Raw genomic sequence first — 13,838 nt, forward strand, 5'->3', positions numbered from 1 at the left:
AATCTATGTGCCAGCAGCCTGAGAGCGATTGTTACTGGTTAATTACGCAATTAACCCTTCACACTGCCACCACCACCTTTTTACAGAGAAGGAGGAAACTCAGAAATCTTAGCAGTAACACTATGATATTAGTATAAGTGTCTGTAATACACACTGTCACCTCAGACAGGGATATTCAGAAGATTATTACATACAGGAACACTCTTCCAGGGACAGGGATATTCAGAGGATTATTATATACAGGAACACTCTTCCAGGGACAGGGATATTCAGAGGATTATTATATACAGGAACACTCTTCCAGGGACAGGGATATTCAGAGGATTATTATATACAGGAACACTCTTCCAGGGACAGGGATATTCAGAGGATTATTATATACAGGAACACTCTTCCAGGGACAGGGATATTCAGAGGATTATTATATACAGGAACACTCTTCCAGGGACAGGGATATTCAGAGGATTATCACATACAGGAACACTCTTCCAGGGACAGGGATATTCAGAGGATTATTATATACAGGAACACTCTTCCAGGGACAGGGATATTCAGAGGATTATTATATACAGGAACACTCTTCCAGGGACAGGGATATTCAGAGGATTATTATATACAGGAACACTCTTCCAGGGACAGGGATATTCAGAGGATTATTATATACAGGAACACTCTTCCAGGGACAGGGATATTCAGAGGATTATTATATACAGGAACACTCTTCCAGGGACAGGGATATTCAGAGGATTATCACATACAGGAACACTCTTCCAGGGACAGGGATATTCAGAGGATTATTATATACAGGAACACTCTTCCAGGGACAGGGATATTCAGAGGATTATCACATACAGGAGCACTCTTCCATGGTCAGAGATTCTTTAATTTGCATTAAAAGCTTTAGAGACAGTTCAACACTTTTCAGAAAATAGGATTTATTACTAAAAAGGTCAAAATGGTGCAATAAAAATATTTACAAATAAAGATGTGACAAAGATATAAAGAGAGCAATAAAACAACAGAGAAATAAAAGAAAGGAGTTCAGAAGGCAGGATACTTGCAATATCCTTGGTTTGAGCAGAGTCCAATTGTCCGAACAAAAAGATTGCCTTGGCTCTCAAGTCTGTTAGATGTTTTCTGATTGATGTTAAATGAGAGCTGTCTTCTCCAGGCTGTCAGTCTTTTTCTACCATATTAAAGGGGTGTCTCCTGAGAACAAATGACCAATCATCCAGTTTGGGATGGGTGTTAGGCGGTAACCAAGGTTATGACCAAATCCCTTACAATTTCATACTAAGGTCAATAACCTTCAATAGGTACAGGTAGCATCCTTGCAACTGGCAGATTAATATTTAGAAATATATTCCGAACCAGGGGTGGACTGACCATTTGGAAACTCGGGCACTGCCCGAGGGCTCGGGGTGAGTAGGGGGCCCCATGAGATTCCCCTGGTACCTTTTTCATAGGCTTTTTTGAGTTTGGGCAAGGACACAGGGGCCCCATGATCCCCTATTGCCCAGGGGCCCCATGAGTTGTCAGTCCGCCCCTGTTCGTAACACAAAGATACCAAACATAGCGTACCCTTGTCACCCAGGAGGAAAGAGACTGCTTCTTCTCTCTTGTAGGCACTAACATAGTAATGTAAGGTCTTGTGTGACTCATATTAAAATGATCTATCTGTATATATACTTCATATTAATGTGCCCAGTTCCTGCTGAAGTTTATAAATTGTATGAAAAATGACTCTTGTGGAATGTACGTTTTATGGCACGCTCTGCCCTAATAGCCTAACAGGTCATGACTGACTGAGTTATTGTTTTACAACCGGGCAGAGGGAAGTGGTTTTCCAGCAGACCCCCTGGAACCAGACTAATTAGAGGTTTACAGCCCTGGAGCTGATCTATCTGTGTTTTATTTAGGATAAAAGATCCTGTGGACCTCCGTCAACTTGTAGCTATGCATTCCATGGACAAAGGGATGAGGGAGGACAGAAGGGAACATGGCTGAAACCTAACAAGATGGCTGTCATGTACAACGTCTATGCCTCTATTGCACACAATCATCACAGAAGGAGGTCCTGATTCCTCTATATAGATCTTTATATTGCTAGAGGGGTCACCGGCAGGAGGAAGAAGGTCCTGATTCCCCTATAGAGATCTTTATATCACTAAAGGGGTCACTGGCAGGAGGAAGGAGGTCCTGATTCCTCTATATAGATCTTTATATCACTAGAGGGGTCACTGGCAGGAGGAAGAAGGTCCTGATTCCTCTATATAGATCTTTATATCACTAAAGGGGTCACTGGCAGGAGGAAGGAGGTCCTCATTATTCTATATAGATCTTTATATCACTAGAGGGGTCACCGGCAGGAGGAAGGAGGTCCCGATTCCTCTATATAGATCTATCACTGGAGGGGTCACCAGCAACCTCATGTAGAATACTGTGTCCAGTTCTGGAGACCTCACTTACATAAAGGTATTGATAAGATAGAACGAGTCCAGAGATGGGGAATACAAATAGTGATATGAGGAGAGACTTCAGGAACGTAACATGTCCAGTCTGGAGGAGAGAAGGGAAAGGGGAGACATGACTGAAACCTTTACATACAACAAGGGAGTGAAGAAGGTTCAGGAGGGCAGGATTTTCAATATGAAACCAAAATGAAGAACACGGGACATGACCTCCAACTAACTGGAGGAAAGTTCACAACTAATCTCAGAAAGTATTATTTTACTGAAAGAGTAGTAGATGCTTGGAATACATTTCCAGTAGAGGTAGTGAGCCAGTGATAAATCACAGAGACCATCACAATAGTACACAATGAATGGTTATGAATGAAAGCCATTCATTGTGTACAACTGTCATGTGATCACTGTGATTGGTCATAGCAATCACATGGTACTGGGCTGGCCTGGTACAATGATCTGTCATCTGGTGGACACAGCAGGTGACATATCAAGATACAGCAGAGCCACTAGACTTGGAGGACTTCATATGATGTCCACCCAGGATGGGAGAGATCCCGCTCAGCTGTCATTCTGCTATAGGCCTGGGGGGAAGCAATTCATTACAGGGGACACTGTACAGGTTCTATATGTAGTCTGGGGGTCCCTGTGGAAGTCCATGTGTGGACATTTCTACCTATGATAAATGACAGACTAAACCCACCTGGAGACTTTCTCCACACCTGGAGTGTGCTGAGTTCTTGGAGAACGTCTACACAGTGTTTCCAGATTGGCTTTATCACCCCAACGAGCTCGCTCCAGTTCATGGATGTCATCATTATGTTTGGAGGATCTCACCAGTCAGGAGCCTTTCCTGTCATCCTACATGTTCCCTTCTGAGGATTGTTCTATCCTTCCAAACAAATGTATGAAATCATGGATGAGTCCTCCTTCTATGTGATCTAGAAGATCTTCAATCACAATGTCTTTATGGATGAAGTGGATGGCCCAGTTTATATATTATTTATTGCTTTACAGCTTTATTCCCTCCAGGATTCATTCTTTATTTATAGAACCATTCAAGGAAGTGTTCTTACTTTGAGAGATCTCCACCACCATTCCTCTGTGACCATTACATCCTTGTCATTTATGTCTAACATCCTCATTATCAGTGGATTGATAGATATTATTATACTTTAGGATGTATTTCTGCATTTTTTTTACCAAAAAAGATCTGTTTTGGAGGTCTCTGTTTTATTATGTATACCTTTGTTTTTATCTTGTGTTCTGTGTCTTTAAGACTTTTCTATCTGTAGTAAAATATATTATATAAATAGTTGGTTGCATAAGAGTTAGGTTTATTGTTTCTTACTTTTTTTAGTTCTTTTTGATCTTCCCTGGTATCTCTGTAAGGTAGATACAATGCTGGAATGTTATTAGGGGACGTTTCTCGGGCTGCAGTTCCTATGAACTCCACAAGATGGTGATCTCATTTCTCTCCAGACAGGACTTCTCTATGGAATACAGACAGGAAGTGATGTCAGGTACAGACAGGAAGTGATGTCAGGTACAGATAGGAAGTGATGTCAGGTAAAGACAGGGCATTTGGAGAGGTGAGTCCAGAGGAAGCAGAGAGGAGACATTACTGGCCGTGACAGCAGAGGAGATAATAAGATGTTATTTCCTATTTACACCCAGTAACCCCCCGTCATGTCCGTCCTCTTCCTCCATAGTCACATCCATCCTCTTCCTCCATAGTCACGTCCATCCTCTTCCTCCATAGTCACGTCCATCCTCTTCCTCCATAGTCACGTCCATCCTCTTCCTCCATCATCATGTCTGTCCTCTTCCTCCATAGTCATGTCCGTCCTCTTCCTCCATAGTCACGTCCATCCGTCCTCTTCCTCCATAGTCACGTCCGTCCTCTTCCTCCATAGTCATGTCTGTCCTCTTCCTCCATAGTCATGTCCGTCCTCTTCCTCCATAGTCACGTCCGTCCTCTTCCTCCATAGTCATGTCCGTCCTCTTCCTCCATAGTCACTGTGACGTCTTTTATCTCCAGCAGATGATGATACACACATATATAGTGTGGGAACCCAGATGAACCCCTTCAGGGGCAGAACATTCCCCCACTTCCGGGGCCGGAACATTCTCCTCATTGTGGAGATAAATTCTAGTAATATGGTCCTCTAAACAAACAGCACTGACAATAAATAGACAAGACAAGGACCATCCTGACCATACATGGCCTACAAAGGGCAATGATGACACTACACAGGCAGCCAATGGGCAATCATTACACTATGCAGCCAACACAATGATGGAGTGCCGGGGTCAGGAGTATGGAGCATAGAGCCCCTTACATTGCTGCTCAGGAGGAAGAAAACATTCCTTTGTAACAAAAAATGTATATAAATCTGAGGTGCGTTTAGGAATATCTGGGGTTTAAAAAATAAATGGGGCTTTATAGCGACTAAAACATTTAATATGTGTAACATTGCGCTGTTTATCTCCTCCTCCCCTCCCCCGCCTGTCTCCAGCACCGCACCCGGGGACTAGCAGGGAGGGGAGAGACCTTGCAGTGTAATGAGAACCGATTGGCTGCTCCTCAGGAAAGGGGAGTGTCCGGCTTATCCTTTCTCCCTTTCACTCCCAGAGCCGTTTTTACATTTCTTGCACATTTAAAAAATCATTTTATCCTGAAGATGACACAAAACCCCCAAAATTTAGGTTTTCTAAAAGTAGAGACTTAAATAGTGGCAGTTCTAATTTTTATGTCACAAAATATTATCACAAAGTCTAGGAAATGCCAAATTTCACAAAAAAATACACTTAAGCTGATTTCAGGGCACAAAAAGCAATAAATGACCCATTTATGTGTAAAAATATAAAAGCCGAGGTTGCAGCGAGTAAATAGATATCCAACATGTCAAACCTTAAGTTGTGTGTGCTGAAATGGTGACAACCTTTAGTCCCGGTATTATCTATAGGGGACACATTTATAGCCCCTTCTAGGTCATCAGTATAGAGTACGGAGGAGGTCTGCTCCTAGAATTATCCTCTCATTCTGGTGTGATCGGCGATATGTAACGTGTATCACAATCAATGTTATCACGTGTAGGCGCTCCAGCGTGTGCTCTTACGTTTGGGGGTGCATATATGTGGGGGTGGGGGGCCTTAACATGTTTTAAGGGGAGGAGTTATGTACTTGGGTGTAACTTTAATTCTTTGCATTTAAAAAAAAATTTTACTTAAGGGGACAAAGTCCTCTATGAGATGACTTTTGATGAGAGGTTCTCTTTATTGAGACATCCAGGGTCTAAAAGACCCCCAATGTCTCCCCTGTACTCCATTGGATGTAATGTAGCGCACATCGCACCGCATTACATTCTTTGCCGGCCTCAATGGTCGGGAAATCTGTCATAACGTCACTTCTGGGTCAGGACAAGAAGGGAGTGAACATGTCCGCTCTCCTCCGTCCCCTCTACCCACCGACACCCACTGACCCGGGCCCACAGATGGGCAAGCAGAGCCGGGGAAGCATAGTAGGTACAGGAGAGGATCACACAGACGGGGTGGCAGAGGCTGGCACCTGAAAGGAGAGCCCTGCGGCTTGCCCTCAGCAGGGATAAAGATTAAAAACAATACTTGCCCGGCCCCCAGAACTACATATCCCGGGCGTCGGGTGATGTAAAGTGACCATCCCTGCATGATGAGCCGACATTGACCTCACAGCACTGCCTCAGAGCAAACTAGTCATAGGAAGGATCAGATTTATCATTCCTTGTCTGCAGATCTAAAACTCATCAAAACCAGTTCAGAGACCAAACAAACCCAACAGAGAAAAGGGTCCCCGGACCTCAAAATTGTAGTAAACACTAAACAGTCCAAACAAAATGTCTTCCCATGGGGGGAGTAGTTCTTCAATGTCCAGCAACCCTCCTATTCCCCCCTCACATCCACATCCTATTATTGTGTGACCAATACCATCCAAATCATTCTTACTTTCATTTCCCAAAGTTATCCGTCTACAAGGAGACCTGTATAGATCACATGATGGCACCAATGAGGATGGAGGGGGACCGGAGTCACATGACTGAGAAGATACTAAACCTCACCCTGGAGATCATCTACCTGCTGACCGGAGAGGTGAGGAGGATTCTGGGAGGTCACATGACATCACTCTTATCTCTATTAATAAAACACAGACCTGACCGGAGAGGTGAGGAGGATTCTGGGATGTCACATGACATCACTCTCATCTCTATTAATAGGACACAGACCAGACCGGAGAGGTAAGGAGGATTCAGGGAGGTCACATGACGTCACTCTCATCTCTGTTAATAAACACAGACCTGACCGGAGAGGTGAGGAGGATTCTGGGAGGTCACATGACATCACTCTTATCTCTATTAATAAAACACAGACCTGACCGGAGAGGTGAGGAGGATTCTGGGAGGTCACATGACTTCACTCATCTCTATTAATAAACACAGACCTGACCGGAGAGGTGAGGAGGATTCTGGGAGGTCACATGACATCACTCTTATCTCTATTAATAAAACACAGACCTGACCGGAGAGGTGAGGAGGATTCTGGGAGGTCACATGACATCACTCTTGTCTATTCTGGTCAATAGACCATTTTATTTTTGCACACATTTAGATGATGTCAGGTGGTTGATATTGTTTTATTTGTCTCCTGATCTGTAGGATTATGTTGTAAAGAAGAAGTCTAGTGGGGAGCCAATCTCAGGAGGATGGAGCAGAACCCGGAGCCTCACCATGGTGCCTCCATCTCATTCTCTGATACCTGAGAGGGAGAAAGAGCAGAAGATTCTGGAACTGACCACCATGATGGTCCATCTGCTGACAGGAGAGGTGAGCGGTGCCGGGAATTCTGGGACATTCTCCAGTAACAGACAAGGGATGTGTCTGGATGGTGACTGTATCATTGTGTGTGTCAGGTTCCTATAAGGTGTCAGGGTGTCACTGTCTATTTCTCCATGGAGGAGTGGGAGTATTTAGAAGGACACAAGGACCTCTACAAGGACGTCATGATGGACAATCCGCAGACTTTGGGTTTTGTGAAGATTGTAAGGAAGGAATTTCCCCGGAATGAGACGATATTGAAGCTCACCCTGGAGATCCTCAGCCTGCTGACTGGAGAGGTGAGTGTAATGAAGGGGTTAAATCTGACTCGGCTGTACACTGGGAGGGATTCAGAGTCACTTGAAGTCTTCTGATGTTCTGTAATCAATAACGACATCCACACAAGTACTATGAATACATAAAGTGTCCGGACTCTATGAGATTTGGTTATAGAACAAGATGGCGGCATTGGTTATAGAAGAGAACAATCTCAGCTTTCGTCCAATCAGTGAGACCCATGATTACCAGCATGCCACGCCCACTGACCACTAAATCCATGGGTGACATTTCCTGGTGGGTCAGTGAGCCTTACTAGTAAACCATTAGTGACTCTATTATATGACTTCTAGAAGGAGCTATAAATCTGACCCCATTGTCATCATATCATTGGATGGAGATGTCTGTCCTTTGCTGAGTCGCACATTGTGGCCAATCCCTGGAGAATAAATCTAGAGCTGACCATAGAAGTGAGGGATTATGGGAGAGTGAGATTTATCTTTGTATCACACAGAACTGTACAGGAGTCATGAAGAAATCTACCGACAATGACACCAGAAGGAGATCTCATCGTATGACCACAAGATCCTCGAGAATCCAGAATCCCATCACCATCCCCCCACCTCCATCCCTGATCCCTACAAGACAGAAGACACAGAAGATTCTAGAAGTCACCAAGAAGATGATGGAGCTGTTGACAGGAGAGGTGAGCGGTGCCGGGAATTCTGGGACATTCTCCAGTAACAGACAAGGGATGTGTCTGGATGGTGACTGTATCATTGTGTGTGTCAGGTTCCTATAAGGTGTCAGGGTGTCACTGTCTATTTCTCCATGGAGGAGTGGGAGTATTTAGAAGGACACAAGGATCTCTACAAGGACGTCATGATGGACAATCAGCCGCCCCTCACATCACCGGGTAAGAGGAGACTTTATTGTAAAGGAGAGAGCAGTACGGAGGATCCACCTAGATCCCCCATCATCTGATAAACACATAGAAACAATGGATTCAGTCAGTGTGTGTGTTTCCTACAGATGGATCCAGTCATGGGAACCCACCACAGAGATGTCCCCGTCCTCTGTATTCCTGGGATTCCACACAGGAAGGTCACACCATCCCTCACCATCATCAGGTAGATGATGACAATTATTGGTAGTTGTGATTTATACACAGCATGTTTGTTACAATGAATGTTTTATTATATCATTCAGAGTGGAATCCTCGGGGATGATAATATTGATGTTAAAGAAGAGTATAAAGAGGAGGATGAGGAGTATGGAGTGATGGAGGAGTTTTCAGAAGGACACAAGGATATGATGGAGCCACCTAATACCAGGAACCCACCAGAGAGATGTCCCCGTCCTCTGTATTCCTGGGATTCCACACAGGAAGGTCACACCATCCCTCCCCATTGCAAGGTTGGTGGGATGGGGAATCTAGAACATGGACTTGTAGAGACTATGGGCTCCAATCACAAAGCGGTATCTTCCCGTATCCCAGTATGTAGTAAGATGCTGCATTCTGTTTTTTAGTAGTGAATCCTGCGGGTAATTTACCACTGGTGTCCATAGCAACACTTGGAAATAGCTTGTTGTTAAGGAGAGGGCAGCCGCCATTGTCCTCAGCAACCAGTAAACAAGGAGCGGACGGTCGCCAAGTTCCACGCTGACAGCTGTGACAGGTCTGGTATGGATTTTGAGGGGAACCCCGATGCCAAAATAATAAAATGAAATGCATGGTTTCCCCTCCAAACTCAATACCAGACCCTTAGTGAGTGCCCACCTTCCTCCTGAACCATACCAGGCCACATATCCTTAACATGGGGGGGTGCTTCAGGGCAGGGGCACTCTATCCTCCCAAAAGCACCTTGTCCCCATGGTGATGGGGACAAGGGTCCTTCCCCACAACCCTGGGCAGTGGTTGTGGGTGGGGGGCTTATTGGAATCTGGAAGCCACCTTTAACAAGGAGGCCCCCAGATCCCGGCCCCCCCACAATGTGAATGAGTATAGAGTACATAGTACCCCTATTCATTCACCAAAAAAAGTGGTTTAAAAAAATACTGGAAGTAATTTTTGATAAAACAAAAATAAAGAACAATATCCCCCTGATGTAGATCCATCGATGATCCAATCACGATACTCGCTGTCATTGCCTTCTTGTGACATCACCAATACAACATGCCCTGGTCAGTGACATCACCAATACAACATGCCCCGGTCAGTGACGTCACCGAGTGGCACCGCCCCTTAGTATATTTAGTGGCAGGAGGCAGCAGAGCTGTCAGACAGAGGGGAGTCTTCATTGGGAGCGGAGCTTTTCTTTCCGAGTCAGCGGTGACAGCGAGCATCGTGATTGATGATGGATCTACACCGGGGGGACATTTTGCTTTAGTTTTGCTTTTTTAATAAAGGACTTGTCAAAAACTGCCTGCTGTATTTAACAGAATACTTTTTTGGGGTGAATAATTAGGGGTACCATGTACCCCATACTCATTCACATGGGGTGAGGGATCTGAGGGCCCCCTTGTTACATTTTGTAAGTCCTCTGCCTGCAAACCCCCACAGCCACTAGCCTGGGTTGTGGGGAAGACTCCCTTATCCCCATCAACATGGACAAGGTGTTCTGGGGGAGCAAAGTCTCCCCCCGCCCCAGAGCATCCACTCCATGTTAAGGGCACATGGCCTGGTATGTTTCAGGAGGGGGGTCGCTTGCTCATCCCCCCTTTTCCTGACCTGCCAGCAGCATGCTCAGATAGGGGTCTGGTATGTATTTCTTTCATTTTGGCAAGGAGCCCCCCTCAAAATCCATACCAGACCCGAGGGGGGGGACCCTACAACATTTTCTTAATATTTTGTTGCCGGTAATTTTTTATTATTTTTTTTTTTAGCGGTTGGTTAGGACGCAGCGGCCGCTCGGTCCCTAACAACCATGTTGTTTACTGGTTGTTAAGGATGCCAGCGGCCGCCCACTCTTTACCAAGCAGTACACATTTCCTGAATGCCGCATGTCTCCACCACTAATTAATGACCGCATGCATTTCATTCTTTATTTCCTTCTGTGAATGTAACGCCTGTTCATGCGGTATTTACTGAGCGTGTTCAGTGTTTGTGGCCAATACCGCAACACGGGATAGGAAATGGACAGTTTCAGGATGGCATGCGGTATTTAGGGGAAATGTACCCACATATCACATGTGATCTGCTTCTGTGAAGGGAGACAATGTGTGGATTTTGTGTGTGATGTCACAATCATAAATCTTACATTTTACAGATGATATTTTCTCTCATTTCCTTGATTTAGAGTGGAGATCCAATCGATATAGAATTTGAGGTGAAAGCAGAAGAAGAAGAGGCGTATGTGAGGGATGATCAGCAGTCTATGGAGGAGGATGGAATAACGGGGACATTTATAGAGGAGGACACTCCTACAGAGATCAGCACAGGTGGGTCATGAACACTAAATCCATTCCTCCACCCATACTGCTCACTGATTGGTCCAGAGTAGAGTCAACACTTGGCAATATCAGTCTGTAAGACACAATTTAAATATCTAGACTGGATTTTTGGAGATTCTGGGGTTCAGCTGGCTGCAAAATGTTAAGTTTTCACCATTAGCATTAACCTAGGCACCTGGGGTGTGTGCTTTGAGTCTTCTTCCCCATTCCCGGGTCTAGTAAGATCTCTGACAGAACAATTCTCCCAGGGTTCCTTGCTCTGTGGTCTGCTGGCTGTGCCGGGTGGAGGGATATGTCTGTAGTGTCTCAGACCCAAGTCACTGAGTGCAGTCTCAGGAGATGGGAGGCAGCGGTGTGGGATCTCTGCAACTTGTCTACAGTAAACATTTAATGTTCCACTGATTACTTAATATCAATATTATGAACCCTGACCCTTACACTATAATTTATATTGTACATTACATACTCCTGACCCCTGCACTATATACTCTATGTTGTACATTACATACTCCTGACCCCTGCACTATATACTCTATGTTGTACATTACATACTCCTGACCCCTGCACTATATACTCTATGTTGTACATTACATACTCCTGACCCCTGCACTATATACTCTATGTTGTACATTACATACTCCTGACCCCTGCACTATATGCTCTATGTTGTACATTACATACTCCTGACCCCTGCACTATATATTCTATGTTGTACATTACATACTCCTGACCTCTTCTCTCCCCCCACTGCTATATATATACATAATATGGAGTCTCTTTTGTTCCCCCATTTCCTCCCAGCTGGACATTTTATATTGGATGATGTGATTGGAGCACAGACTTTTACATGGTGATAATAATGTGATAACATCCTCCAACTTTGGACCCTTAAACAAAAAGTGATAATGAGGGAGGAGTCAATACCCCAATGATGGTGGTCTTCAGGATCAGTCCAGTCTTCATCTTGGTTGTTCTCCCCCCATCCTCACTCTCTGACCTCTGGTGGGGCTCAGCCCCGCTGTTCTTCATGACTAAATCATGGACTAAATCAGGAGGTGCAGTACTTCTTGTGTTGGGAAGATGGCGATGAGTGATAGAGGGGGTGGGGACCCGCGTCCTATAATCCCCTCATCACTGCCCCTCCTATAAAAGACAGTTCTGGTTGTTTCCTCACTCTCTGACTAAGGTCCATGAATAAAGAAATGACCTGGTAGGAGATCAGAGGAGCCATTTCCTAGTTCCCTTGAGGGTGGAATTGTGCGCTCCTCACAGACCAAGCTGCCTGATGTGGGCGGAGTCCTGGTTTGGGGGAACCAATCAGCTCCTGTCTAGTAATTCTCTTTGTCTTTGTATTTTAGTCCATGGCCGGGAGATGAGGAAAACCTCCGAGGATTGTCTCACTTTGTCTCCAGACTGGAAAGTAGAAGATGAGGACATCACACAGTATAGTCCAGGAGAAAACCCGGCTCCCTCCAATGTCCATCCGGCACCACCCAGTGTAGATGGACCATCGGATTCCTCGTATCCTGAGGAACCTCAGACTGTGCGGGACCGGGCCGGCCTTCCAACAGGGAAGAGGTTCTCTTGTACTGAGTGCGGGAAATGTTTCCATTCTACATACCATCTTAACATGCATAAAAGATCTCACACGGGGGAGAAGCCATATTCCTGTTCAGAGTGTGGGAAATGTTTCAGTTCTAAATCCCATGTTAATGTGCATAAAATATCTCACATGGAGGAGAAGCCGTATTCCTGTCCTGAGTGCGGGAAATGTTTTTCAGGGAAGTCCAATCTTTACAGACATCAGAGATCTCACACAGGGGAGAAGCCGTATTCCTGTCCCGAGTGCGGGAAATGTTTTTCAACGAAGACCCATCTGTGCAAACATCAGAGATCCCACACCTGGGAGAAGCCGTATTCCTGTTCTGAGTGCTGGAAATGTTTTTTACTAAAGTCCAATCTTTACAGACATCAGAGATCTCACACAGGGGAGAAGCCATATTCCTGTCCTGAGTGCGGGAAATGTTTTTCAGTGAAGTCCAGTCTTTACACACATCAGAGATCTCACACAGGGGAGAAGCCGTATTCCTGTCCTGAGTGCGGGAAATGTTTTACAAGTAAGTCCAATCTTTACACACACCAGAGATCTCACACAGGGGAGAAGCCGTATTCCTGTCCTGAGTGCGGGAAATGTTTTACAAGTAAGTCCAATCTTTACACACACCAGAGATCTCACACAGGGGAGAAGCCGTATTCCTGTCCTGAGTGTGGGAAATATTTTACAAGGAAGTCTAATCTTTACAAACATCAGAGATCTCACACGGGGAAGAATCCACTTTCCTGTCCTGAGTGAGGGAAATGTTCCTCACTGAAGTCCTGTCTTCCTGTACATCAGGGGTCCCACACAACCCTGGAGGTGTATTAGTGCCTTGAGTGCGGGAAATGTCTTCTAGATGAATGTTGCTGGACATCCCAGCTCTCATGTGGGGAAGAAGCACCCCCTGATATACACCTCAGATATACTCCATGGCTGATCTTCATCATGGAAGAAACAGTTGATAAGGAGATGAGAGGCCCGTAAAGACATGGATGAAGTGCAGTAAATGTCGGGGTGCAGAGTGGCCAGTAGATCCTGGAAATGAAGGACACAACTTCAGCCCTTCTTGGGTGTCGGAGTTGCGTTTCCTGATAATGATATTGATTTAGAAGAGGACTAAAAATGTCAGTTGATTATCTGTTCCTTTCCTAATTTATGACGCTAGCTTTGGAATGTGCGCACATTGGAAGAGACTCA

General features: G+C 45.0%; 2 protein-coding genes across 2 annotated transcripts; both read left to right on the plus strand.

Annotated features, from left to right (window-relative positions):
• Positions 1-4,027: 4,027 nt before the first annotated feature.
• On the plus strand, positions 4,028-8,500 carry LOC149451530 (uncharacterized). Its single transcript, XM_089690578.1, has 3 exons — positions 4,028-4,057; positions 7,411-7,614; positions 8,106-8,500. Exons 1-3 carry the CDS (start codon positions 4,028-4,030, stop codon positions 8,391-8,393), a joined length of 522 nt encoding a protein of 173 aa, XP_089546704.1. The 3' UTR covers positions 8,394-8,500.
• Positions 8,501-12,386: 3,886 nt separating this feature from the next.
• LOC149451531 (uncharacterized) lies at positions 12,387-13,569 on the plus strand. The gene has a single exon (XM_089690591.1). The coding sequence runs from the start codon at positions 12,417-12,419 to the stop codon at positions 13,395-13,397; it is 981 nt and encodes a 326-aa protein (XP_089546717.1). The 5' UTR covers positions 12,387-12,416; the 3' UTR covers positions 13,398-13,569.
• Positions 13,570-13,838: the final 269 nt, after the last annotated feature.

This window comes from Staurois parvus, unplaced genomic scaffold (assembly GCF_062004578.1).
Source record: "Staurois parvus isolate SC_StPar_1 unplaced genomic scaffold, SC_StPar_1.0 ptg000534l, whole genome shotgun sequence".
Classification (NCBI taxonomy): domain Eukaryota; kingdom Metazoa; phylum Chordata; class Amphibia; order Anura; family Ranidae; genus Staurois; species Staurois parvus.

Bases quoted from the DNA above. Each gene is read 5' to 3' on its own strand.
- LOC149451531 (XM_089690591.1), top strand. From the start codon at position 12,417: ATGAGGAAAACCTCCGAGGATTGTCTCACTTTGTCTCCAGACTGGAAA.
- LOC149451530 (XM_089690578.1), top strand. From the start codon at position 4,028: ATGTCAGGTAAAGACAGGGCATTTGGAGAG. The intron at 4,058-7,410 runs GTGAGTCCAGAG...TGTGTGTGTCAG, and splicing joins AAGACAGGGCATTTGGAGAG to GTTCCTATAAGGTGTCAGGG. The intron at 7,615-8,105 runs GTGAGTGTAATG...TGTATCACACAG, and splicing joins TCAGCCTGCTGACTGGAGAG to AACTGTACAGGAGTCATGAA.